At 50.8% G+C, this 25,472-nt stretch overlaps 2 protein-coding genes across 6 annotated transcripts in view; both read right to left on the bottom strand.

The window, feature by feature from the left end:
* VBP1 (VHL binding protein 1) overlaps positions 1-17,272 on the bottom strand; it is a 55,955-nt gene extending 38,683 nt beyond the window's left edge. For 3 of the 5 annotated variants that reach the window (XM_074207637.1, XM_074207631.1, XM_074207632.1), the window contains exons 1-14: positions 17,099-17,271; positions 16,849-16,991; positions 16,420-16,495; positions 15,049-15,151; positions 14,562-14,655; positions 13,354-13,465; positions 12,192-12,298; positions 11,120-11,161; positions 10,299-10,384; positions 7,613-7,736; positions 6,880-7,016; positions 4,885-4,994; positions 4,142-4,249; positions 3,813-3,902 (exon numbers count right to left, since the gene is read on the bottom strand). In XM_074207637.1, the coding sequence (XP_074063738.1) occupies positions 3,813-3,902; positions 4,142-4,249; positions 4,885-4,994; positions 6,880-7,016; positions 7,613-7,736; positions 10,299-10,384; positions 11,120-11,161; positions 12,192-12,298; positions 13,354-13,465; positions 14,562-14,655; positions 15,049-15,151; positions 16,420-16,495; positions 16,849-16,991; positions 17,099-17,228 (1,462 nt within the window). In that variant the 5' untranslated portion in view covers positions 17,229-17,271. Of the gene's footprint in view, positions 1-3,812; positions 3,903-4,141; positions 4,250-4,884; positions 4,995-6,879; positions 7,017-7,612; positions 7,737-10,298; positions 10,385-11,119; positions 11,162-12,191; positions 12,299-13,353; positions 13,466-14,561; positions 14,656-15,048; positions 15,152-16,419; positions 16,496-16,848; positions 16,992-17,098 lie in introns of all 5 variants that reach the window. The other 2 variants (XM_074207630.1, XM_074207633.1) reach the window with 2 other exon arrangements.
* A 2,492-nt stretch (positions 17,273-19,764) lies between these two features.
* BRCC3 (BRCA1/BRCA2-containing complex subunit 3) overlaps positions 19,765-25,472 on the bottom strand; it is a 36,751-nt gene continuing 31,043 nt past the window's right edge. The window contains exons 6-8 of the mRNA XM_074207961.1: positions 24,668-24,799; positions 22,932-22,975; positions 19,765-20,175 (exon numbers count right to left, since the gene is read on the bottom strand). Of these exons, the coding sequence (XP_074064062.1) occupies positions 20,024-20,175; positions 22,932-22,975; positions 24,668-24,799 (328 nt within the window). The 3' untranslated portion in view covers positions 19,765-20,023. The remainder of the gene's footprint in view (positions 20,176-22,931; positions 22,976-24,667; positions 24,800-25,472) is intronic.

Here is a 25,472-nt window from a genome sequence, read left to right as displayed (position 1 = left end):
GCTTCCAGGCAGATTGTGCCACTCTCTGGCCCTAGTACATGCTTGCATTTGGTCCCCAACAAGCCCTCCTCCTTCCTCTTCACTTGTTAAACTTCCCCCCCCAGTCTTTGAAGTCCAACTCAAGAGCGCCAATCCCAGAAGCTGTGACTGCCCTCTGGGAGCCCAGCAGGGTGGCAAGCCAAGTCTATTCCAGTCTGAAACAGCAGAAAACCTCCCCAAGATGCTTTCCCCTTAAGAAGGCCACAGGCCTAGGGATGGGGCCTGGCATTTCATTATTGGAGGGAGAAATTCCTCCTTCCAATCAGGGCAGCTTCTTCTCCGTAACTTCTAGTCTTAGAATGAGCGTGCCCTGAGTCTTTGGGTATGCATGTGGCATGTGTGTATGTGTGTTTGTGCATTTATCAGAGGAGGTCACCCTGGCTTCTAGCCTAGCCCTTGGTCTCCTCAAAAGTGTCACTTCTATCTTTAATAAAACTAGAAAAGTACATACCTCCCCCCAAAAGAAATTCAAAAGTGGGGGACAGCTAGGTGGTGTAGTGAATCAAGCATTGGCCCTGGAGTCAGGAGGAAATGAGTTCAAATCTGACTTCACACACTTAAAAATTTCCTAACTGGGTGAGTTTGGGCAAGTCACTTAACTGCACTGCCTTCAATATAAATTTAAAAAATAATGCATAGGAGCAAAAAAAAAAAAAAAAAGAAAAAAGAAATTCAGAAGGGGACACAAATTGGGTGATTTTGTTGTGACTGTAAAATTTACAAAGATAGGCCTTAAAATTCTGGTTTTCTTAAGTATGCTCTATTTGAGAGTCAGAAGGATAGTGTTCAAGAACTGGTTCTGCTAACTTGCTGGAACTATTATTGATTTCTCTGACAGGTGGGAGGACCATGAGGGTAGAACACTGTGCACATAGTCAAGATGGGCTGGTGCCTTAGTTTAGCAGAAAAGCTCTTTTCCCCTCTTCTTTTTTTGTTACAAGGGACACTGTTGGGCAATAAAGATGATGTGCAAACAAAAGAGTGGTAAGATTTTTTTAAAATGATAGAGAGGCGGGCAACTAGGTGGCTCAGTGGTTAAAGCGGTGGACCTGAGTTCAAATCCAGCCTCAGACACTTAATAATTGCCTAGCTGTGTGTCCTTGGGCAAGTCAATTTACCCCACTGCCTTATTTTTTTTTAAAAAGCCAAAAAACAAAACAAAAAAAGTGATAAAGATGCCCTGGAAGTAAGAACTTTCCCAGAGAGTGGAGAACTGTTATTGGTAGCTCTCAGTGGCTGTGGGCCATGAGAGAAAGACCAAATTTTTCCACACCATTACCTTTGGGAAATCTGGCATAGGGGCCACAGATACCACCAAAGTAGGGAAATAGGGGACAGTCCCTCCGCTTGACCAAATAGCAGCTCACCCTATGCTGTGATAGGTGATATCTATGAGTGCAACAAAACTGTGGACAAGGTAGTCCATTTGGAGAGTGTGACATTCTACTGTCCCTGGGGCAGCCTCTCTCCCCCCCTTCCTCCCACCCCTGCTCCTCTCCCACCCTGCAGGACCCCCAGGAGACAGTCAGTGCCTTTCTCAGGCACTAGGTTTTCCCTGGAAAGGCTTTGGCCCAAACTCACCATCCCAAGGTGGTTGGTGTGATCCATTCAAAGAACATGCAAGAGAAAACAGAAAGCACATATCAAGGTTAACAAAGAAAGCAATTTTCAATCATTATGTGAAATGCAGGGGAAGTATTTTTGAATTCAATTTTATTTTAGACTTGGAATTTTCTCCTTCCCCCCCTTCATTCCTGCCTCCACTGAGGTGAGAAAAACAAGATCAATCACAAAGTGCCACACTAACCAAGGGAAAAGGGGAGAGGAAAGGAAGGGAAGAGAGGAAGAAAAGAAAGGAAAAGAACAGAAAGAAGCTTTGATTTGCCCTTGTGTCCCTTTGCTCTCTCTGGAGGTGGGCAGCCTTGTGTGAGCTAGTTAGTATTCCATCACTTTCACATACCCTAAATTGTTTCGTTATTCCCCAGATAGGTATCTACTTTGCCACCACAAAAAAAGAGCTGCTATTAGTGGATAAAACTGTGGTATCTGTATGTGATCGAATATTCATTCTATAATGGAAAAGTTTTGGAGTTGGGGGATTGTCACTGTGTTGATCAGAACCATGAGTCTTCAGAGTTAATTACTGCTACATTATTGATGCTACCGCACAAATTGCTTTGGTTCTGCTCACTTCAATTTGCATCTGTTCATTTAAATCAGTTCAAATTTCTCCAAAACCATCCCCTGCATCATTTCTTCCAGCACAATATTAGTCAGTAAATAAAGATTTAGTAAGCATCTTTATTTTTATTATTTTTACTTTTATTTGTTCTTATTTTTTACTGATTTATTATATTGTTATTTATATTATTAATATGTTTATAAAGCTATATTATTTACTATTATTTATTGACTTATTTATTATTTTTATTTTTTGCAAGGCAATGGGGTTAAGTGACTTGCCCAAGGTCACACAGCTAGGTAATCATTAAGTGTTGGAGGCCAAATTTGAACTCAGGTCTTCCTGTCTCCAGGGCCAGTGCTCTATCCACCACGTCACCTAGCTGCCCCTATTTATTATTTACTTTTAATATTTATTTACTATGCTCCAGGCACTGTGTTAAAGGCTAATATTCCATTCCTTTCATATACCCTAAATTGTTTAGCTATTCCCCAGATGGGTATCCCCTTGGTTTCAAATTCCTTCCCACCACCAAAAGAGCGACTATCAGCTGAACAAATTGTGGTATCTGAAGGTGCTGGAACACTATTGTTCTATAAGAAATTATTAACAATGGGACTTCAGAAAAGCTTGGAAGGACGTATATGAATTGATGCAGACTGAAAGGAGCAAAACCAGAAGAACATTGTACACACTCACAGCAAAATGGGATGATGGTCAACTGATGGATTTGCTCATTTCAGCAGCACAATAATCAAAGACAATTCTAAGACTTGTGAAGGAAAACACCATCCATGTTCAGAGAGAGAACTGTGGCATTTAAAAGCAGATCAAAGCTTAATTGTTTCCATTTTTAAAATTTGTCTTCGGTTTCATGTCATTTTTCTCTCTCTAATTTTTTTCTTCCATTTGGATTTGATTTCTTTTACAACATGATTAAGACAGATCTATTTTTAGCATAATTGCCCATATAGAGCCTATAGGAGATAGCTTTCCATTGAGGAAGACTGAAGGAAGGGAGAGAGGGAGAAAATGTTAAAGTTAAAATCTTGCCCCCCAAAACCCGATTGGTGAATATTATCATACCATGTTGGTAGAAAAACAAATAATATGACTATTACTTTTTTTTAAAAGAGCAGCTGCTTGTACATGCAGGTCCTTTTCCTCTTTAATCACTTTGGGGTACAGATGTATTGCTGGGTCAAAGAGTTAGTGTATTGGTCCTAGTCTCAAATTTCCTTCCAGAAAGACTTGATCAGCTCTGAGCTCCACCATCAGGGCCTTGGAGCTACTAGGAAAAGTATTTTACCCTTTGTGTACTAACTGAGCCCCATGTGAACTGGCTACTTATTTTGTGGATTCCCGTAAGCTGCGGAGAAAATCTTGGGTTGATGCTTGCCCAAAGCTGTCAGTTCGTGAACCTGAAAACTTCCATTGGTGCAGACTGCTTTCCGTCTGTCACTCAGTAGACAAACTGTCACTAGCCACTGTGGTCAGTTCATCCCCTGTGGCTGAATACCCAGTGAGGAGCTAGCTCCTTGGGACTCCAAGAGGCCCAGTCCCCAAATTTAGACCAACCTGGACATCTTACCAATTCCACCAAGGTCTGCCACGGTCGGCACTCCATAGGCATCATTGGAGATCTCACTCACCTCCAGACTGTGCAGAATTCTTGCAAGATCTTAGTGGAAGCAAATCAAAGCCTGCATCAACAGGCATGCCCCCCGTGTGTGTTCAGTAACAGGAAGGCCAGTTGCTAGAGGGTCCTGGCACCTCCTGGCCAACAGAGGGCCTGCCACCAGACATCCCCCTCGAATACAAAGTCCCTAGGATCTAATACCCCAAGGCTTATATCTGTTTGCCTCAAGTCAGAGACCAGGCTGTGGCCACCCTACCAAGAGGCCTCATCATGGTTGTTACCTTTAGCTGCTTGGCACTCGGAGTTGGGCAATCTTGTTCCAAACAGAGAGTCAAAATCCATAGGGACTTCTGAAGAAGCAGAACTTGTAGGAGCTAATTGAGGAAACCCTGAGAAGGAAGGAACACATATTATGGGGTGAACAGACAAATACAGCCTCAAGGCATCCAAGCAAAAGGCATGCCCATTAGACCTAGAATTGTCCCCACCTTAGCTGGTGGCCATTCTTACATGGGAAAATGATCAAGAAAGGGAAAGGAACCAGAGGTCTCGCCCTTTAGCCCTTGGCATTTTGCTCCCCTGAAGTTCATTGACTCTATATTTTACAGACATTTTGAACAACCAAGAATCTGCTTTTGGAACTCTATGCTAAAGAAGCCTCTGAAAGGGGGTGCTGGGCCAAATTAGTGAGGTGTGGCCTGAGGAGCCAGTCCTGAGCAGGAAAGCCTAATGATGCTTGGAATAGTGTTTCAGAAGAAGGCAGGGAAAAGAATGGCAAAAGTGAGTGTGGTGGAGGGGGGCAGCTAGGTGGCCCAGGGGATAGAGCACTCCTGGAATCAGGAGGATATGAGTTCAAATTTGCCCTCAGACACTTCATAATTGCCTTGGCCAAGTCACTTAACTCCATTGCCTTCAAGAAATAAAAATTAAAAAAAAAAAAAGAAACAAAAATGAGTGTGGCAGAAGCCCTGACCCGTGAACACAATGCAGTTCCCCAAGATTCAGCCTCAGGGAACAAACTCACCAGCTCCCCAGCTTTGGTTTCCTAGGGTCCCCATAGCATCGGCAGTGTTCTGTGTGGGGAAAACGAAGGTGGGCTGAAGACCAAAGAGATCCCCGGAGATGTTGGCCACGCTGGGGGAGAACAGAAAAAGGGGCTGGTTCCAGAAAAGACCCCGATCAGAATCCCTTCTCTCTGAAACCAGCATTGGGAGGTGTCCGAACACAAAAGTGCATGTGCTCCCAGTGGCTGCACTGGTGCACACAGCCATATAACCCCCACCACTTACATGCCACACCAGACAGCTGTATAACCCCCCATCAGGGCTCCATACCCTCTCACATATGTACCCCCCACAATAACATACCCCCATATACACATCTTCAAACACAAACCCTCTATAGCTGCACACCCCCACATATATACATACATACAGACATATATCCCCAACATGGACACATCCCAACTCAAAGAGCTACATTCTTCCCACAGGCCCAACCCCACAGATCCATATTGCTCACCCAGTCAGATCTCTCACAGACATATCCCATCCCCACTGAGATATCCCCTTCATTGACTTACTTCCCCCCCAGTCAGATATGTCTCACATACATACCCTCACACAAAGTCACATATCCCTCTCATAGACCTACCCCTCCCCCAGTCTGATATCCAGCTCAGGGACCTCCCCCTCCCCCAATTAAATATCCTGCTCACAGGCTTGCCCCTCCCTAGTCTGATATCCCAGGTCAGAGACCTACCCCTCCCCCAGTTAAATGTCTCAGGTCAGAGAGCTACCTCGTCCCCAGTCTGATATCCCACTCACAGACCTACCATCACACACATAATGATGCATACCCTTACCAGATCATTCCAGTGTGATTTGAAGGCAAAAGCTACCTATCTTTTTTATCCAGGAGGGACAACCTGGATGATGTAATGGCAGGAAAGGATAGTCCCCCCCATCCCCAAATTTTTCCCATCACAAATAGAAAATGCACCACAGTCAGTCAACAGGCATCACACTGAGTCATCTACGTGTCCCAAAGGGTCATAGGGCATCAAAGAGGCATATAGACATGAGGCCAAGGGAGGGTCCACAGTGGCCCAGGGTCTTTCTACTGCCTGATGAAAGGCCACAACCAGTCCTAAACCACTCTGAGGTACAGTCTGTGCTGCCCAGAGCTGAACAGGCTTCTCTGCATCTTTCCTTTACTTTTCCCCATTTGGACTTTAACATCTCCTCCTATTCGATGTGCCATGTCACATTGGAGATAATGACTGAGGCTTTTGGTCACTACTGAAATCTCTTTCCAGCTGTTATTTTCTGGAGCAGGAGGTCAGAAAACGAGGACCTGAGAATCAAACTGGGCCCCCACTTGGTGTTTGTAAGGCACCTTGCCACCCTGGTTAAGAAATGCACCCTTATAGAAATTCTGGCTTTCACCTGAGGCCTGTAGTTTGCCAACCCTTACAGTGAGAATGTAATGGATTAGTTGGCCTCAGTTTCCTCTTTTAACATTTCTGGGCACCTATGGCTATGCTTGGGGCCTGGTGCTTTTTATTGGAAGGGAGGCTGGCCTTGTCATTTCTTCAACAGAAGGCACTACTAATGAGGACAAACCTGCCATCAATGTGGACCAGGAGCAGCTCTGCCTGTCAGGGTCACCTGACTGGGGGGGGGGCACAAAGAGGGATTGAGCCCAGGGCCTGAAGCCTTCCCGCCTCAGAAGTTGGCAAGCCAGGCTGCAATGGTGGATGAATATTAGTGGAGACTAGTGAGATGCTGAAAACTGAGTGGACAAATGGCGGGATGGGCCCCACTGAGACTAGCATCTGGCACGAAAGTGGCAGGAGACTCACAGAATGAGGTGCATGACCAAAGAAGAGGAGCCAAGGAGACTTCAAGGATGACTGAGATCAGCCTGGCAGCTGGGGGGCAGCCAAGTCTACCCACAGCTCCCCAACTGAAGGCAGGGCCAGAGGAGCTGGGAAACACAAAGGAAGGGCTCATCTCACCTGGTGGGCGGAGACATCAAGGGGGCCAAAAGGTCGGCAGCAGGGGAGGCTGGCGTGGTTTTTCTTGCTCCAATCCTCGGAGACTTGGCTACAGAGGCAGAATCGGGGGTCACTGGGGTTTCTTTCAAAAATTTCTCCTAGAACCAAAGGACATAGCCTAGCTGAAGCACAAGGGGTTGCCGCAGGAAGGAGTCCAGCGCCAGGGCTTCAAATCTTGCGTTTGGAGAAGTCGCACTGCCCAGTTTGAGAAAATGAGAATTTCATAAAAATGGTTTCCACACCTGGCATGGCCCCTTACAGTTTAACTCCAAACTCACCTTTTCCTGAGAACCCTTCCCAGAGAACTTACAGAAGTCTCCCTGTTCTGTAAGAAGCAGTACCAGTTCCCTTAGCAGTCCCCTAAGAGGTGACCTTTAACCTCTGTACTGCTGCCTGATGGGATAACATGTGGAATACTCCCAATCCGTCCCCAAGTCAAAGGAAGACAAAACTTTCCATCAATATTGTGAAGATGGACCTCAGTCTTCAAGGCAGGCCAGCCAATGAGTGGCACCACTGGAAGGGGCCCCAGAAAGGTAGGCAAAACCCCATCAGAACCGGATGTCAAGCTCACTGATGGCGACCTCCCAGTTCGGGATCTATGTTGGCACTTGGAAGGTTCCCCAGCCCAGTGCCCCTATGGGCCCAACAGAGGCAGGTTGGATAGGCAGGCATTGGGCCAGAATCGGCCTACCTTCGAGATCTGCAGGAATGCCTGGTTTTCCTCCAACATCTGTTTCTTCTGCTTCTCCGCCACCCGGCTAAAGGCCTTCCCAGTGCTGGTAAGTGTGGACACGGCGCTCAAGAGGTTGTCTGCTCTGTAACACAAGTTATCATGGGGAGCAGAAGGCTAGACCCGAAGGCCACAGCACCCAAACAAAGCTAGGCACCTTTGGGCTGTAACATTTAAGGAACAAAAAGATCAACCCACTTTTCTGCACAAGAGATCACTAGCACAGCTGGGGGGCACACCCTTCAGGGTACAAGGGGATGGTCTCCTAAAAGATGGGGAAATGAAGGGAGGGACAAAAAGCCATGGGGATCCTGCCATCCCACATCCACCCTTCAACTGGCATTGCTGCTAATCTGCTTAACAAATACCTCCTTTCTCTGCCCAGGAAAACTGGGTGAGGATGAGGAGGGTGGCAAAAAACACCCTTGTGCCACTTGATGTTCGAGCCACTTGGCTTCTAGCTAGGCCCCAGGGGAAGCCCAGAATTCCCCAAAATCCAACTGATCCCACTGCCACCCCAAATTCAGATGGTTGCCACCTCTGTAACCTCGGGACATAGACCACAGCCAATGCCTTCCTCCCCAGGCAGCCCAAGGCCAGGTTCCTCAGAACCCATGAGCCCCTAGAGGCTGAGCCAGCCTTCACCCTATCCTACCCACCATACCCCAGCTAAGGGGGCCAGAGCACAGGTAGGGTCAGCTAGGGAAGCAGCTTCCTTCCATCCCCTCCCTTGGGCTCTAGCTTCTGCTCAGAAGGGAGCAAAGCCCTCCTCAAGGTAGCACCATCAGTCATGGCGTCTCATACGTGGTAGACCTTCCCGGCTCCCACAAACACCCCGTTTTGCTAGTTGTTGTTTTTTTTAAATATATTTAATTCTTTCATTCAAGTTTATTACCAGAAATAAGGCCACAGTCATTCTTTTTTTTTTTTTTATTTTTGTAAGGCAATGGGGTTGAGTGACTTGGCCAAGGCCACACAGGTAATTAATTGTCTGAGGTTGGATTTGAACTCAGGTCCTCCTGACTCCAGGGCCAATGCTCTATCCATTGTAGTGCCATCTAGTGGCCCCTCCATTGGCATTCTATGACTGAGCAATTCATCATGAAGGTGAGCACTTAGTTAAAGGGTTCTAAACAACGCACTGACTTTCTCTCTGGTGATTTTCCCAATACGAAGTCTGCAAAGGAAAGGCCATTCAACACTGTACTGTACACAGGAGTAAACTGAGGCACAAAAACATGAAGTGATTTGGTGACCGTCATGCAGTAATTAAAGGCCTAAAGCAGGTTGTCAATGGATGTAGGGAGCCCTGGCTCTCCACAGGCCTCTACCACAAGTGCGCACACCACTTGGGAGGACTCCCAGGAGCAGATATGACCACCATTATTGTAGGAGGGTGGTGAAAATGACAGAAAGCAAAAGGTACCCTGGCCACACGTGGAGGAGGGAGAGAAGGACAGAGAATTGGGGACAAGGAGACAGAGACAGATAGAGAAGAGAGACAGTGGGACAGGTGGATGGTGGATATCTGTGAGACAGAGAAGCAGCAAGAGAGGCAGAGACAGAGACAGAGACAAACACAGACTGAGACACACACAGAGAGAGAGAGAGAGAGAGAGAGAGAGAGAGAGAGAAAGCCAGAGGCAGAGATAGAGATATAGAGATATAGATAAAGACAGAGAGAAAGACAAAGACAGAGAAGGAGAGAGAGGGAGAGGGAGAGGGAGACAGAGAGAGAAAAAGGCAGAGAGACAGAGAGTTAGGGTGAGATAACAGAAACAGAGGAGAGAGAGAGAGAGAGAGAGAGAGAGAGAGAGAGAGAGACAGAGAGAGATAGACAGAAGGTGGGAAGAGACAGAGAGGGAGGGCAAGAGAGAGAGATAAAGACAGAGAGAGATAAAGACAGACAGAGAGACAAAGAGAGAGGGAGACAGAGAGAGTGACAGGGAGACAGAGAGAGCCAGAGACAGAGAAAGACAGAGGCAGAGAGGAAATAGGGAGAGAGAAGAGAGAGGAGAGAGTGAGAGAGACAGAGAGAGAGACAGAAGGAGACAGAGAGACAGACGGAGAGAGATAGAGGCAGAGGGAGAGAGAGAGAGACAGAGAGAGATAGACAGACACAGAGACAGAGATAGAGATATAGTCAGAGACAGAGAGAGAGAAACAGAGAGTCAGAGAAAGACAGAAGCAGAGACACAAAAACAGAGAGATAGAGACAAAGAGAGAGACAGAGAAGCAGCGAGAGAGAGAAGACTGAGGGAAAGAAGGGGCACAGATGGAGAGACCAAGTTGTGTGGCACTGTAAAGGGGATGCTTTGGACCCCCAAGGCCTGTAGAACTAGCTCCACATGTAGTTCCTCCAGGCGGGGGGTGGGTAGCTCAAGGCATTCAGTGTTCCAAGCTCCCTCTCTTGGTCACTCCCAGGGAGGTCAACGATTGGCCAGCCTCTGCCTCGGTTCTCAGGTGCAAAGGAATATGGGGAACGTGGACTTCTCAAATTTCCAGCTAGTGGGGGTCCAGGAGCCCCTGCCAAGAGATGGCTCTTTCCACCAACTTCAGAGTCCAAGGTCCCCTGGTGGGAAGGGTAACAGGGCAGGCAGGTGGAGAAGAAAAGGTCCAGTGGAGGCAGGCGTGTGTGACCACTTACCTGTAAACTGCCAAGAGCTCCTTCGACCTGCGACCTTCCAAAGAAGCCACATGTTGTTCGAGGGCTTCAAACAGGCTGCTTGGGGCCTAGAGAGGAGTTCCAAGGTCAGCATGGGGTGCTGCCACAGCAGGTCAAAGGGGGCTTCCCCCACCCCCCGTGTATCACTGGTCTGGTCTCTCTATACTTATGCCCTTGAAGGCTGGGAGCCCAGAGATCCCCGAGTCCAACTAAGGCCCAAAGGGTCCCCACAGACAGGAAGTATCAGACCTGGGGTTCCAGGTCCTCAATGAATCTTGTTTATGACTCTTTACTGCCAGCATGCCCAGATTGCTTTACAATGATGAGCTCATCGGATCCTCACAACCATCATGGTCCCCGTTTTACAGATAAACTGAGGCAGGTAGTAGGGCACACAGAAAGGGTGTGAGGGTAACACTCAGAAAGTGTTTGAAGCTGAATTTGAACTTGGGGCCCAGGACTCCCCCTGGCAACATGGGAATCAGGAAGGTCTGACTGCCCCGCCCCCCGCACTGGCACACACCAATGAAAGCCCAAGCAGGGACTAAAGAGAGGCATCGTCACCAAGTGCATGCCATAGGAGAGCCTATTCCCCTCCCATCTTTGGTCCTTGGAGAAATTTCTAACAAATCCCATGCTGCCCGGCCCCTTCCTAGCCCCACCAGACCACCTTTACATCACACCAAGGAGCTCAGGGAAGTGTTGATGGGAGCAAATGGCTTATCAGAAAGGAAGGGATTTGATGTAATCCCCGAAGGACACAAAAGGGAAATGGGCTAAAACAGTCCCAAGAAGATACTCACCTGAGTGAGATCAGGAATATCAGCTCGGTCGATCCCAACTTGCTGGAATCACAAGAGGTCAGAAAAAAAAAAAAACAAAAAACAACTGAATCAGTCAGTAGCAAAGGTGTCTGTGTGGCCCTTTCCCCAAAGCAGCTGAGAAGTGTCCATGGCTCCTCACTGCCTTCAGGTTCTGGGCTCTCTCTCTCAGGATGCCCGGAGAGGTGACATGACTTGCCCAGGGGCACTCGGCCAATAAAGTAGGCCCACTGATGGCTCCTTGTGTGGCTCTCTCTTACTCCCTCTTCAATTGGGCCTTTGATAATTTTGTGCTTCTTAATCTCTAGGCAATTCCTCCAAAGCCTGCAGTGACTTCTCTGGGAGAGTGTAAGGTGTTTGTTTGGGCCCTGGGTCCTAGGGGGAGTACTTAACTCATGCATGGGGACCAAAGAGGGTTCTTGGCATTTGCTTATGTCACAAGAGAAAACACTCGAGAGAAGAGCCCTCATTTCTGGCCTGGAATCGCTACATCATTTGAACTAAATCCCCAGTGAGCCCCCAGAGAGGGCCAGAGCCTTCCCAGCAGGCTCAGCACCCCTGGGGAACAGAAAAACAAAGTTTAGTGGAGGAGATGCCACACCACTCTGTCACCCTGGTGACCCCCCCCTTCACCAGAAGTTGTCCTCGGATCTCTACAGGGTAGGCCCCAAGCTGGCTAGATGGCTAGGCTCTGGGCTTCTTACTTTTTTTTTTAATTCTTTGTAACAAGGGATGGATCTTTGGGTTGAGGAGGGGAAAGGCCAGACTGGGAAATGAAGGGGAAGGAGAAATCCAAGAGGAGCAACAAACTGAGGAAAGTCAACAGCCACCACTACTGAGCTTGGGAGATATTCTCTCTCCACAGGTGGGACTGGGGGGGGAGGGGCAGGGAGGCAGATTCAACAGTGCTTATTCTTCCCCTTTTAGAGAAAAAAGACCAGAGAGAGGAGAAGGATTAGAATCCAAGCCCCTGGCAGCAGACCACACTTTGAGTAGGGCAGCCAACCATGGGAAGAGGAAGCCAGAGAATGGCAACTGGTCCATGCCACATTACCTCGGCCACTTTCAGGAACTCGGATAATTTGGCCATTCTTCCCAGGAACTTCTTGTAACTCTCTAGGCCTTCTTTGCATTGGTTCTTCTTCATGTCGAAGTATTTTTCTACAATCAACAGACAAAGGCTCCAAACGTCGGGGGGGAGGGGCATGGAGCGGGGAGGGGAACACTTACAAGATTCTTGCCAAGGGCAGTACTGGAAGCCCAGTTCCCTTATCTCTAGGAAAGTGGCGGTGTCTATGAGGACTTTATTTTTTCTTAGTGGCCTCCTCTAAGCCCAGACCACAGAGGGGTCATTGTGGCCCCTCACTTGGTCCAATTCCGTGGGGCTTTTCTAACTAGTTGTGCCAAAGCACCCGGGGGCCTATCTATCTCTCCTGACCCAATGGTCAGCCTTGGGATTGGTAATGTGGGGCAGCCAGTAGTAGTGTCCAATTCTATTTGTGGCAGCTATTTGTCACTAGTCTAATGGGGACCCACTTCTGCCCTGCCGTCGGCCTTACTCCATTCTGGACATGAGTTTATGGAAGGAAATAGATTCTCAAAATGAAATATTCCCAACTCGACCAGAGGCCAGGAAAAGAAAGGCCCCAGTGGCTTGGAAGTCTTGATGTATGACTGTCTCAGCATGGGGACTCCCTCAGTGGCCATGCCCCTTTCCCAGTTACCCAAGGCCCTGAGGTGGCATGAACTTGGCTACCAGGTGTCTGGGGCAGACCCAGAAGCCACCTCTTTCTGCCTCCAAATCTGACCTTCTGGCCATTCTGCCTCTCTTCCTATAATGGCCAAGAGGCAGTCTAGAGCATCCTCTCCCAGAAAGGAATCACTCCTCTATCTCAGGAGAAAAAAGTGAGGAGTGACTTCAGAAGGATGCTCTCACCTGAATAGGATCATGGGAAGCCAGGCTTAAAGGCCTCACCATGGAGTCCCCGGGGAATGTGTGTGAGCGTGTGCATAGATCCAAGAAAGTCATGCCTCCAGACTTGGCAAGGCCACATTTGGGTGTAACCGATGGCCTTGGCAGCCCCTGGGGAGCTTGGTTTCCATCAGGGAAAAGGGATTGGCCTCGAATAAAGGGGATACAATGCGAGTACAAGTAAATTCAGAAAGCAGACTGCCTTCTGCCCTCCCTCCATGACCTGAGGAGAACAGCATTGTACCTAGCAGGTTAATAATCCCTTCGTTGTAGGTTGCAAACAGTCGGATGGAATCCTTGAAGAGGTGCATGAATGCTGAACTGATGACACCATTAGTAAGTTCATTGGGATGTGCCTGTGGACAACAGAGGATTTGGTGAACAGGTGGGACCAATCTCACATCATCTCCATTTGCAAATAAATGCAAAGATGGCCTGGAACACAGTCCCCTCAAATCATCTCCCTTGGCCATCCCTCAAGAGGTTAGAAATTCTTAGACCAATGAGGGACAGAGCTGATTTAGAAAAGATAATGCAGGGACTCAATTGTATGACATTCAAAACCTTATGGGTAATCGAGCAAAATTAAGACAGTTAAACTGAGGAGAGAAAGCAATAAGGGGAAAAGGGTTCTAACGAATTGCTCAGAGGAGGGTTTGGGAGCCAAGAGGCAAAGACAAGAGAAATCCCCAAAGCAAAAGCTGTTGGGTCCCCACTAGACTAGTGACAAATGGCTGCCGCAAGCAGAATTGGACACTACTACTGGCTGTCCCACATCACCGATTCCAAGGCTGACCATTGGGTCAGGAGGGATAGATAGGCCTCTGGGTGCTTTGGCACAACTAGTTAGAAAAGCCCATGGAATTGGGACTAAGCGAGGGGCCACGATGACCCCTCTGTGGTCTGGGCTTAGAGGAGCCACTAAGAAAAAAAAAAAGTCCTCATAGGCACTGCCAACATGAGAGCAACCCTTTGGGCATAATAAACAACTGGTGAAGCAAGTAAATGCCCTCCCGGCCTGGGGAAATGACTTCAATACACCATGCTCCATGAATATAGTGAGGGATTCTTGGGTTGTCAGAAATGAACCGTGTGATGAAGGTAGAGAAGACTGGAAAGACCTCGGTGAACAGATTCAGAGTCAAAGTGATAGTGTCCACAGTGATGAGAACCAAGGGCATGGAAAGACTATCCCATACACAAACTGGACAACAATCACACATGAATGCTTTAAAAATGTGAAAAACGAGCTGGGTCTCTAAAGAAAAGGAACCCTCCATATCCCCTGACTGGCCACATTTTGCCCAATTCTTTTCACTGTATCGTTGGATTCACTGGGCTGACTGTCTTTAAAGAAAAAAAGTCTGGATTCTATGGGATGGCTCCCAGGGAAAGTGTAATGAGGGGAAAACAAGAGAGCAATTGCAATGTATTTAGAAAGCCAATCCTCACATCAAAATCCAACAGAACATCCAGCTGATTCTGAATAATTGGGAGGGTTTTCAGGAGCTTTTCGGTAGGCATAGTCCTCATGACTCCGTCCGGCCTGCAAAGAGAAAACACATGTGTGTGTGGGTAACATGTGTGCACCACGAGTGCACACTCAACATACACATGAGCACCCGTGGATGGATGGTTCAGTAGAGCGTGACACAGTGCAAGGTCTACACGGTTTAGCAGGGTTGTTGCCTGTCCTGTGGCCATGTCCACCCCTCCCCCAATGAAGTGGGATCAGCATTCTGGCAGTAGCCTATCGGGAGGTGAGGAGCGGGGGCTTTTGCACTCCCACCAAGGGCTTTTTTCCACTTGTAGTGCAGAATAGTGGGAGAGATCCCTGGTGCTTTTTGCAAATTGGTGGTGCTCTGGAAAAGCTTCGTCAGAAGCAGTATGGTCGATACAGCTGCATTTTCTTTTTTAAAACCTGCAAAGGTTTACTAACCCTCTTTTCATTTTGGTGAAGTCAACTGCTACCAGTCGATATGAAAGTGCCTTCTCGTTCAAGTATCTGCTATAGCGTCTGATGAAGGTTGACATGTCATAGCCTAAAAAGAGACATGTGTGGGTTATTTTCACATTTATCTCTGCATGCTAGACATGAGTTCAGCCCAAGTCTGTGCCTGGGCATTGCACACTCCAGGGTCCCCCTTTCTGCAATAAAACACTGAGTCCTGGAACTGCTGATCAAGAGGGCTGGCCCCTCTCTGCTTCCAGGCCAAAGGTGCCAGCATTTTTTTTTTTTTTTTAATGAAAGAGGTCAAGGAAGCTAGGAGGCGGGCTCATGGTGATGCTGCCAAGCAGGCCATGGGCTATGTCTGAGTGGGGCAACCAAGCTATCAGTTGAGCTAAGGCTTTGAGACTTTCCAAGTGATCTGGCCAGAGTGGGAGACCACCTCATTTTGTAGAGAAGGAAAAGGGAAGGTCTGTGGGAGATCTGGGAGGAGATTGTAGGCACCCCAAGTTGGCAAGCAGGCCCTGGTCTTTCAATGGACGCACGGGATGGAGACTGTGGAGCCCTTGATGACTTCCTCTCTTGCTTGGTTTTGTCATCACGCTACATATAGGCCCAAGATGAGTTATGAAATGTAACAAGGCCCCATGTTCCATCAAGTATGGAGTGGATGATGACTTCGTTGTTGCTTTTTTCCCCTAGCCCCGTCATTTGTTTCTAGGAGGAGAGTGATTAAGGAAAGGAGAATCCTGGCCTCTCTTTGAAAAGGAAAAAAACCACAGGTTTTGGACAGAAACATATTGTTCCAACATCAAAGTCCAGGTTTGTGGATCAAAAGCCGCCTGCCCTGGAGGAGGTCCTCAGCAAAGGCAGAGGGGTGGCAAAGCTTTGGGGGCTGGCAGAGCATTTCCTGCTTGTCCCTGGGGAGGAAGGGGGGAGGTCGAGGGGTCACAGTCTCAGACTCAGGCCTGCAACTCGTTGTTGGTTGCTGGGTTCTTGGTTTCTCAAGGCCCTGGCCTGGGGGTGAGAGGTTGCTGCCACCTTAACAAGGCAAATTGGTCTTTGCATTCCCGACACTTGAGGTGGAAAGACCCGGGCCTGAGTTTCAGGCATCCCTTCCTTGGGCTGCTGAGTAGGGGGGGGGCATCCCTGTTCCCCTCCCGCCTCCGTGTGCCTCCTCATCCACGGGCAGGCCCCTCACGGACAGACTCCGTCTGTGGGTACCCACCCTCGGTGCGGTCTCCTCTAGGCTCGGCCCCCGCTGTCGATCCGAGAGCAGCGGCCGGGCCGCGCTCCGGGTCGCCAGGTCTAGCCTAGCCTGTCCCAGCGCCCGATTCGTTGCCATCTGAGCCGTGATCTTACCCTGTAAGATGCTTTTATCCAAGAAGTTGCTTAAATTGAACAGACTATTCCGTGAGGCCAGGTACTGCATGAAACGCTAGGGGTCCAAAGGATCGGGAAGCTGCCGTTAGTGTGCTTGCTCTCCACGGCGCGCGTGGAGGGTGCCGATTTGGGGCATATCGGCTTCCCCGTGGCTTTCGTGGGGGGGTGCCACCTACAGGTCCCCGGTCTCGTCCGGCCGACCACCCCGGGGGGCCTTTGGGGCTGTGCCCGGAACCCCGAGCCGGGGGGGGGGGGGGCCCTGGGCGGTGTCAGGTGCCCACCTCCGAGAGGCAGCCCGTTGGGGCCGAGAAGCCTCGGACCTCACGGGGAGTCCGCCAGGGCCAGGAGAGGGGCGCCCCGGAGGCCCTTCCCCACATGGGCCGCCCGCCCCCTCCCCGAGGCCCTCACCTCGTTGCCGTACATCATGAGGTGGTGGGTGGTGATGAGGGCCTTGAACACCACCACCCAGCTGCTGCTGCTGGTCCTCTCCAGGAGCGTGTCGGCCAGCTGGGGTATGTTCATGTTCAGCTCATTGGTGCAGTGGATCAGGTCTGCAGCGGGGAGACGCCGCGGCCTGAGCCCTCGCCGGAAGAGACGTGGCGGGAAGGCCTCGGGGGGCCCCTTCCGCGCCCCCCCCCCCGCCCCCGCCCGCACTCACAGTCCAGGTGCTTCTGCTTGGGGCCCAGCATCTGGTGGGTGCTGGCCTTGCACACGGCCTTGGCCACGGCCGAGCGGGTGACGCTGTGCTGCGCCGCCGCCAGCCGGTCGCTCAGGGACTGGCCCGACATGCCGGCGGCGGGCCGGGGGCGGGGCCGGGCCCCCTCCCGCGCCGCCGTGGCCGCCGCCGCCGCCTCCTCCTCCGCCCTCTCCGCGGCCGCCGCCGCCGCCGCCGCCGCCGCCGCCGCCGCTCCCAGGGCGCCCGCCTGCCGAAGATGGCGCCCGCCGCCTCCGCCCGGAGCCGCCGGCCGCGCGTCCTGGAACGCCGGGGGCCGCGGGGGGCGGGGGGGCCGGCCGGGCGCGGCCGCTGGTTGGTCCAGGGCCTCCGGGGATTCGGCCCCCTCCCCCCCCCCCCCCCCCCCCCGGCCCCGAGCCGAACGGGGCCGGCCGCCCCCACCGCGGCCCGGCCCGGCCCGAAGCCGCCGCCGCCCCTCCCCCCGGGCCCGAGCTCCCCTCCGAGGGCAAAGGAAGCAGCCGCCGGGGCCCGGCGCGCCCACACTCCTTCGGCGCTGCCAGGGTCTGACGGGAGGGGGGCCCCGGACCTCGGCCTGAAGGCTGACGGGCCCGGGCTGGCCCCACGGAGCTTTCTCCCCCGCCCCCCCACCCGGCGGGGAGGGCCCCACTTCGCAAAGGGGGAAACGGAGACAGGTGGGAGTGGAGGGCACGGATCCATCCCGGGACCAGAGGGAAGCACCCATCTTGGGGCGCATGCCCAGCACGACGTGGAGGTGGTCATCACCACGGGGACAAGCAACCTGGCCCGGGGCGGGATGCCCCCCTCACGTGGGCAATGTGCCCTTCGCAGAAGCCGTGCACACCATCGGGGAGGTGCTCTTCGTGGACATGATGTGCCCTTCACACAAGCTGGGCACACGCTGGGAGGCTGGGCCCCTTGTGCCCTTCACGGAGGCTGCTCCCATCGTGGCAGGGTGCTGCCAGGGATGTGCTTGCAGTCCAAGCCAGCTGCTCTTCACATCTGGCCCGTTCCCAAAGTGCTTTTGGCTTCCCTTGTTCACTCTCAGGAGAGATGGCTCTTCTTGGCACCGCTCCCCAGGTCCTTGGCTGGGTCCTCACATCCCTCCCTCAAGCACCTCTCCTCTGGCTGCAAACACTCGGCAGGCCCTTGGATTCTGTTAGCCCTTTAACTTATAGCGACCCCCCCCCCCCACCTTGTTTTAGTTCCAAACTTCTCAAAAGCAGTCGACTCTCCTGCTTACCCCCCCCCAGTCCCAAACTGCACCATCCCTTGGCATTTTGTGCCCAGGAGCCCCTGCTAGGCCCAGGCCTGCCACCACTGTCCTACATGAAACCCATGGCTTGAGTGGGCATCTTTCCCCTTGGCACCCAACCCCCCCCCCACTTGTTCTTTTACACAGCCCTGCCCAACTCAGCCACAATTCCTCTTGCATTTCCCTCTCATTCTCTTCTACTCAATGCTCTCGTGACTTCCCTCTCCACATTCCACTCCATATTGATGTGCTAAGCTTAGTTTAATGGGTGTCTCCCCGCCCCCCAGCCCACTAGATGACACGTTGGGCTTTTGGGATGACATAGAAAGGGGCCGTCATCTCCTGCTCCCACCACTCTCCAGGGCAACAGAGAACCCCAGGGCCGACTTGAGCGTGCAACATCTCCATCAGGCGTCTGGCTCCTACTGGGCATTTGACAAGATGATCACTGATGACAGTTACCCTCAGCCAATCTGGGTGCCATGCTAGGATTTAAGCTCCCCTCTTCCCTCCAACCCACCCAGCACACATGGGGACTGCTCCTCCCTCCCTGGGCTGGAGCCTCCTCCTCTGATACTGGATCTCTAACCCCAAGTCACTGGCAGTTGCTGACAAGGTGCCCCAGCACCAGAAGGGTCCAGGAGACCCCAATGTCACCTGAGGATGACCCAGGCCAATGAAAAACCTTCATTTACCTGGACGGTTTTCAAGGCCCTTGTGAAGTTCCCAACTAGCCCTGCGTCCCTGGAACTTCAAGTTCACGATAGCCACCTCCTCCTAAATCTGTGCCTCAATGGCACCAGCCATCTCAGAAGAGGCTGGTGTGGGCAGAAAGGTTTGGGATTTGCACTTGGAAGTCTGGGAAAGCAGGGGTTAATCCCAATCCTATTTGCCTCCTCTGGGAGGAAGGCGCTTCTTTTCATGCTTATTGCACGGATGAAAGACTGGGGCAAACAGAGTCAAGTGATCTGCTCGTGTCTGAAGCCACATCAGACCTCAGGAAGGCAAGCATTCATGCCCAAAGGACTGGCACTCTGCCCCATCAAGCCACCCCTAATTACAACACTGGATGGTACACTTCCATCTAGTCCATTAAACAAAGGCCAGCATGAACTCAAGGTAACCCCTAGCGAAGAAAAGGGGGGGAATTTCCAGGAAGGAGAAATGGGGAGACTTGTTCGTTATATTCCCAGCATGGCTGTTTTCTGGTTCCTCCTGTTGTGAGGTGGGACTTAGGCTGGAAGGAGGATGTGTGGGGTCCCAAGAAGTGCCGAGCTTGGACCCAGACTCTCCCTTCTGGGGCGGGGAAGGGAAAGAGAGCTGAACTTGGCTCTATGCCCCTTTGCTCCTACCCCATCCAGTGAGGCCTGCCAAGGAAGCAGGTAGAAGATTCAACATTTTATTGAAATTGGGCTGGCCGCTATAATACAAACTGGGCCACTTTAACACAGACTGGTGGCTATAATACAAACTGGGCCACTTTAATACACACTGGCCACTATAATACAAACTGGGCCACTTTAATACACACTGGCCGCTATAATACAAACTGGGCCACTTTAACACAGACTGGCGGCTATAATGCAGCCTGGACCACTTTAACAGAGACTGGCCGCTTTAATACAGACTGGGCCACCCTAATCCAGGATGGCCAGCTCCCTCATCAATTTCTCCTTCTCGTTTTCCAACTCCAGAAGTAGCTTGCGGTTATATTCCTGCCTGTCCTCCAACCACTGCATGAGGGGGTTACTGATGGCCGTCATCTTATTGCACATGTTATTGGTAAACACTTCAAGAAGAAAAAGACAAGCCAAATCACCACCCAAGACCAAAAAGCACTAGCAAGGAGCCAAGGCAATAGGGAAGAAGGGGGGGGGGGCTTCCCAAGGGCTCCTCTGGAAACTTGACCTCTAAGACCCTCCGTCAAGTGGAGCCACCCTCCCCCGTTCCAAGGGGATAGCCTTGGGTTTAGGAAAACAGGGAAGCAAGTCAAGCCCTTTCACCGTGTGAGGGACCCCACAGATGAGAGGGGTTGGCAAGTGTACATTTACTCTATAGAACTAAAAGTATTGTTTAACCAGAACTACATTCACCCCAAACCCAACGGACATACTTTGTCATTTCAATGGATTCTCAATCATGTCAATGAGGTGGGAGGGTTGAGGTGGTATCTGTATATGGATGATGCAGGGAGGTTTGGATAGGGGGGTGGAGGGGGCCCTCATTTAGAGACATTACACCTGCACAAGTACAGCACTGTGGAGGAAAAAGGTGGAACTGGGCCCCAGAGTCACTAAAGCAGACCCAGCCTTTGCCTCAGTGGTCCCACCACGAAGCCTCCAGATCCAAGACAGTAAGGAAAGCAGGAAAAGGCCCAGTGGTACTAATCTCTCTGCGTGGATGAATGGCTACATGAATGACACAATAGTCCAGTGATGAGAAACTGAGGCAAAGTGAAGCAAGTACAACTAGGAGGCCAAGTGATCCAAAGGGAGCAAAAGTGGCAACGATTTGGAAACACTCGGCTCTCGGCCCGAGGACAACCCAATAGGATTCCACCTCCTGACAAGAGAGGGTGGGGAGCCTTGAATCTCACTGGACCCTCACAACAAGCATGGCTCACACTAGCCTCATTTGGCAGGTGGTGAGACAGGCAGTCAGAGGCTGATCACCCTGCTGGGGTCACAGAGCTCCTAAGGATCTGAAGCCACATCAGAAGTTGGGTTTTCCACAAATTCACACGGAAACGTCCGTCACTTTCTCGAGACCATCTCCCAGATTGGTTTTTCACAGAGATTCATTTACATTAGCCAGCAACTCTTTTTAAGGGGCCTAACAGTCAGTTGGCACAGGCAGGTGGCTCTGAGGCAGCAACCAAAGAAACGAGTGCCTCAATGGGAGGAAGAGGCGTGGTCGGCTCCAAAAGGTCCATTCAGGCAGCCGTCATTTCCAGTTCTACTCCCTGACTTATGTCAAGACCTGCTGCTACTTAGGATGTGATCAGAGGGAGGGCAAGAAGGACTAACACATGGGACTAGGAGAAAGAATCCTGGCTCTGGGATTAAGAAAACTGGGTTAAAATGGAGGCTCTGCTATTTACTCACCGTGATCCTAGGCAAGTTCCCTGACTTCCCTGGGCTTCAGTTTCTTTGCAAAAAGCGGGCAGGGCCAAAGGGGGCCTCTGCCGTCTCTATTGGTTTTAGAACAGTGATCCCTGAAGCATCAGGAAGCTACCTCAGAAGGGAGCAACTTCCTGCCCTCCTTGCTTCTTTGGGGACTGGACAGCAGGCAAAATGTGGGGCTGGGGCATTTTTATGATGTGTGGCCATACCCCACCACCACCACACATATACCCCCCACACCCCATACATACCTAGTCACTCCCCACATCACATACCCTCACATGCCCCATATCCCACCTCCACAGCAATCTAAGACCACAATTTTTCAATCAGTGTGTGGTCCCATGTGGTTCCTAGTAAATTGCCCATATGGGCCCTGGTGAGAGACAACTTTCTCTAGAACTGGAACAGCCCAATTGAGGGGGACCCCAATAATGGCTCCACATGCACTGCTTAAGCATATACATCAAGCTGTGTTCTAGGCCTGGGTCATGAGGTCCAAGGTGAGAATGGGGGAGGGGGCAGCACAGTGGTATTACAGTAATGTTCACAGATAAATATGTAGGGATGGGGGGAACCAATAATGGTGGAAAAGAAGTGACACTGAGGCTGAAATCCCTCTTGGGATTTTGAGGTCCACCTCTGCCAAGGCCTGAAGAAGTGAGGCAGTGCAGTCAGTGTCTGTGAAATAGTGAGCAGGGTCATGAGAGAAGGGAGAAAGGTAGGGGTGACAGATACAGAGAAGTCTGTCCCCTCCACATACACAGCCTTGTTCCAAATCTCCCCACTTCCTGTCTCTCTCTCTCTTTCCTCTTCCCACCTCACCTTCCCCACAGCTGCAAAAGTATCTTCTTAAGGCCCAAGAGTGAAGCGCCCTACCTCAGCCTTCTGTCTCCTATGATTCCTCTCCTTAAGCCTCTGATCTCCAAGCAGTCCTCTACCTTTAGCTCTCCATTTCCAGCCTCCACACCCATCCTAGGAGCAGCTGCCTGGAGCTCTTTCCCTCCTGGATCATCTTGTGTGTCATACTGTGTACAGGCCTGCCACAGACCTTTGTCTTTAAGCGGATTTTTAATAACAGTATAACAGCCTCATTTTTCAAACTTGAATTTTCAAAAATGTGACTGGAAAGGCCAAGTTCCAAATCTCTGCAAGCTTGCTTCCCTTGACATTCCCTATGAACTCTTTCTTTGCGATCTCAAACGTCTTCCAGTCCCAGGATGGAGGGCCCTGAGCTGGGTGGGCCCTCTGGGGTCAGTGGGCTGACTCCAAGGCCTTGATCAAAGGCAGCCTTCCATTCGGAGGCAGGATTTGGGAGGAATCCATTCTTGGGGCTGGGCAGTCCACCCTGAGAGAGCAAGGGTTCTACTGAGAAGCCTAAACACCTGGCTTCAGCCCCCTGCTTCCCACCCGGGTACCTTACCTGAACCGTTGTAGATCTTGGTCACCGCATCCAGGTGGGTAAGGCTGAAGGAAAACAGAGTTGTGGTTAGCAGAACATCTACAGTGGAATGGGAGCTCTGGGCCCTGGACTCAGAAGACCCAAGTTCAACTCCAGCCTCAGACACTGACTCGCTGTGTGACTATGGGCAAGTCACTTCACCCTGTTTGCCTTGGTTTCCTCATCTGTCACATGAATTGGAGAAAGAAGTGACAAGCTACTCCTGTATCTGCTCAGAAAACCCCGATGAAACAACTAAACAAAGCCTATCAATAAGGCCTTCCACCAAGCAGGTAGATATCGAATGTGAATGATTTTTCTTTTCTGGTTCAGAATGACTTCATTGGTGTAGGAAGCCCCCATCTGATGGAGCTGCCCAGGGGTATCACCCTAACCTATGCCTGGCTCCTCTTCTCTTTGGCCACCATGCCCTTTCTCTGGGGGCTTCTCCTCTGTTGACCTTTTCCCTGGATTTTGGCTGGCCATACTGCCATTAGACAGACTAGAAGCTCCCCAAGGGTGGCCAATGCAGTGCCCCACATAGAGTAGGCACCAACTGGCCAGATGACCGAGGTAAGGCTGAAACGACATCTAAGTGAATGACTAAAGGCTCGATGATTCAAGGCTGTGGTCCTTTTGTTTCTCCAAGAGCTACCAAACTTAACAAAGGGATATTTCCCAGTTATTTCTTCAAAATTGGTTGAGAACGGGAAACACCGATGCTGGCTTCGGGTGAGGGCAAGACCCAGAGTATGGATCTGGAATGAACACAATATGATTCCAAGGCAGGGGGATGCCCGTGGCTCCTCTGATGGGAGCGGTGGGAAGGATGGAAGCTGAAAATTCTGCCCTCCAACTTGGCCCTTGATGGCTGAAAGTGTGCCCCTTAAAGCCCCAGTTGGTTAGGATAGATGGAGTCTGAGTATGTGAAAGTGTTCTCTGGAGACACCTCCCTAAGCCAGAATTATTCTGGAAGCACCAAGCAAAGTGAAACCATTCACATATCTACAATGAACAGAAAAACCATTTTGTGGGGCTCTTCCCCCCTACCCACGATGGAGGTGATGCCTTCAAAAAAACAACCCAGTAGTATTTTTTTTTTTTAGGTTTTTGCAAGGCAAATAGGGTTAAGTGGATTGCCCAAAGCCACACACAGCTAGGTAATTATTAAGTGTCTGAGGCGAGATTTGAACTCAGGTACTCCTGACTCCAGGGCCAGTACCCTATCCACTGTGCCACCTAGCCACCCCAACCTCTACTTGTATTTGAACCCTCTATTTTAAAGGTTTTGACAGTTTTCGGGTTGACACCAGCTATTCCTTCGGTGCCCTTGTGTGCCTTTTGTCGTTTCCCTCACAAATTCCCAGTCTTTAAAGTGGACAGTCAGTACTCAAGACAAGGCTAGAAAGCAAAAGTTCTAGATCCCAGTCAGCTGGACCCAGTAACTCTGAGAATAGAACAGGATACAGAGTTCCCAGTCCGCAATCAGTTTCCCTGAATGTAGTATATGTGTGGGCATTTAGAAGTAAAGGAGAGAAATCTGATGGAAAGAAAGGATTCAGGACAACTTGCATTTGGGGTGTCACTGGGCCCTCCTCTGACTCAAAACTATGGGCCGGAGAATACTGGCATGCACTTCCTGTCCCTGAAGAGGGGAGGAGGAGCCAAGCCACAGACATTCCCGACATCCCAAAGAGAGATGGCTGCGGGGACAGTACCTGTGGATTCTATGGTAGGTATCCTGTTCCTCCTGGCACAAAATCCTGGGCAATTCAATGACTGCTTCGAGGGAGGCTTTTCCCATGGTGTCTTGAGGCACGATGTGGAGGGGGATATCAGCTCTCTCATACCTGTAAAAGGCAAACGTTTGAGGCAGCTTCAACTCAAGGCCCAGGAATGGCCATTCTGTGCAGGCTGGCGTGGAGCCCCTTAATATGCTGTGTGGGGATACAGCCAGGGCGAGGACCAAGGAGCCAAAAAGAAGCCTGAGGCCTGGTCAAATCACGAGATTTCAGCAAGAAGGGAGGTGCCGGTGGGGAAAGGCCCTTCCTGGACACAGACAAGCCACTCCTCAGGAACTTCCCAGTCTTGGTAACCAGAGGGTGGTCTGGGAGAGAGGCTGGGGGAAGTGCCCATCCAGCCATCCCATGGACAAGGAGCTGAAGAGGTGGGGTGGGGCCTGGGTCTGTTCGGCCAGGCCACACTTCCCACCGATCCATGTAAACACAAGTGGCTGAGGATCGTGGAGCCGGGACTATTGGAATTAGCTGACCAAAAAACCGTCTACCACTGGTCCTTTCGGCTTGCCAGATGTGGCCGTAACCAAACTTAAGAGGTGATTTGAACTCAGTGGACCAACCACATAAGCCCAGCCTAAATTGGATATGGGTCAGAACTGAAATTCTCTGGGATTTTATTCCTCACCTGGACCTTTGACCTACAATTGTTTGGTAGAGGTCGCTCCTGACCTCCACAAGTAGGAAAAACTCCATTTGCATGTGGGTATGCCCACCTTCCACTAGG

This window comes from Macrotis lagotis, chromosome X (genome assembly GCF_037893015.1).
Source record: "Macrotis lagotis isolate mMagLag1 chromosome X, bilby.v1.9.chrom.fasta, whole genome shotgun sequence".
Taxonomy (NCBI): Eukaryota; Metazoa; Chordata; class Mammalia; order Peramelemorphia; family Peramelidae; genus Macrotis; species Macrotis lagotis.
Note: the sequence above shows the minus strand (reverse complement) of the source record. Positions and strands in the feature narration are given on the sequence as shown.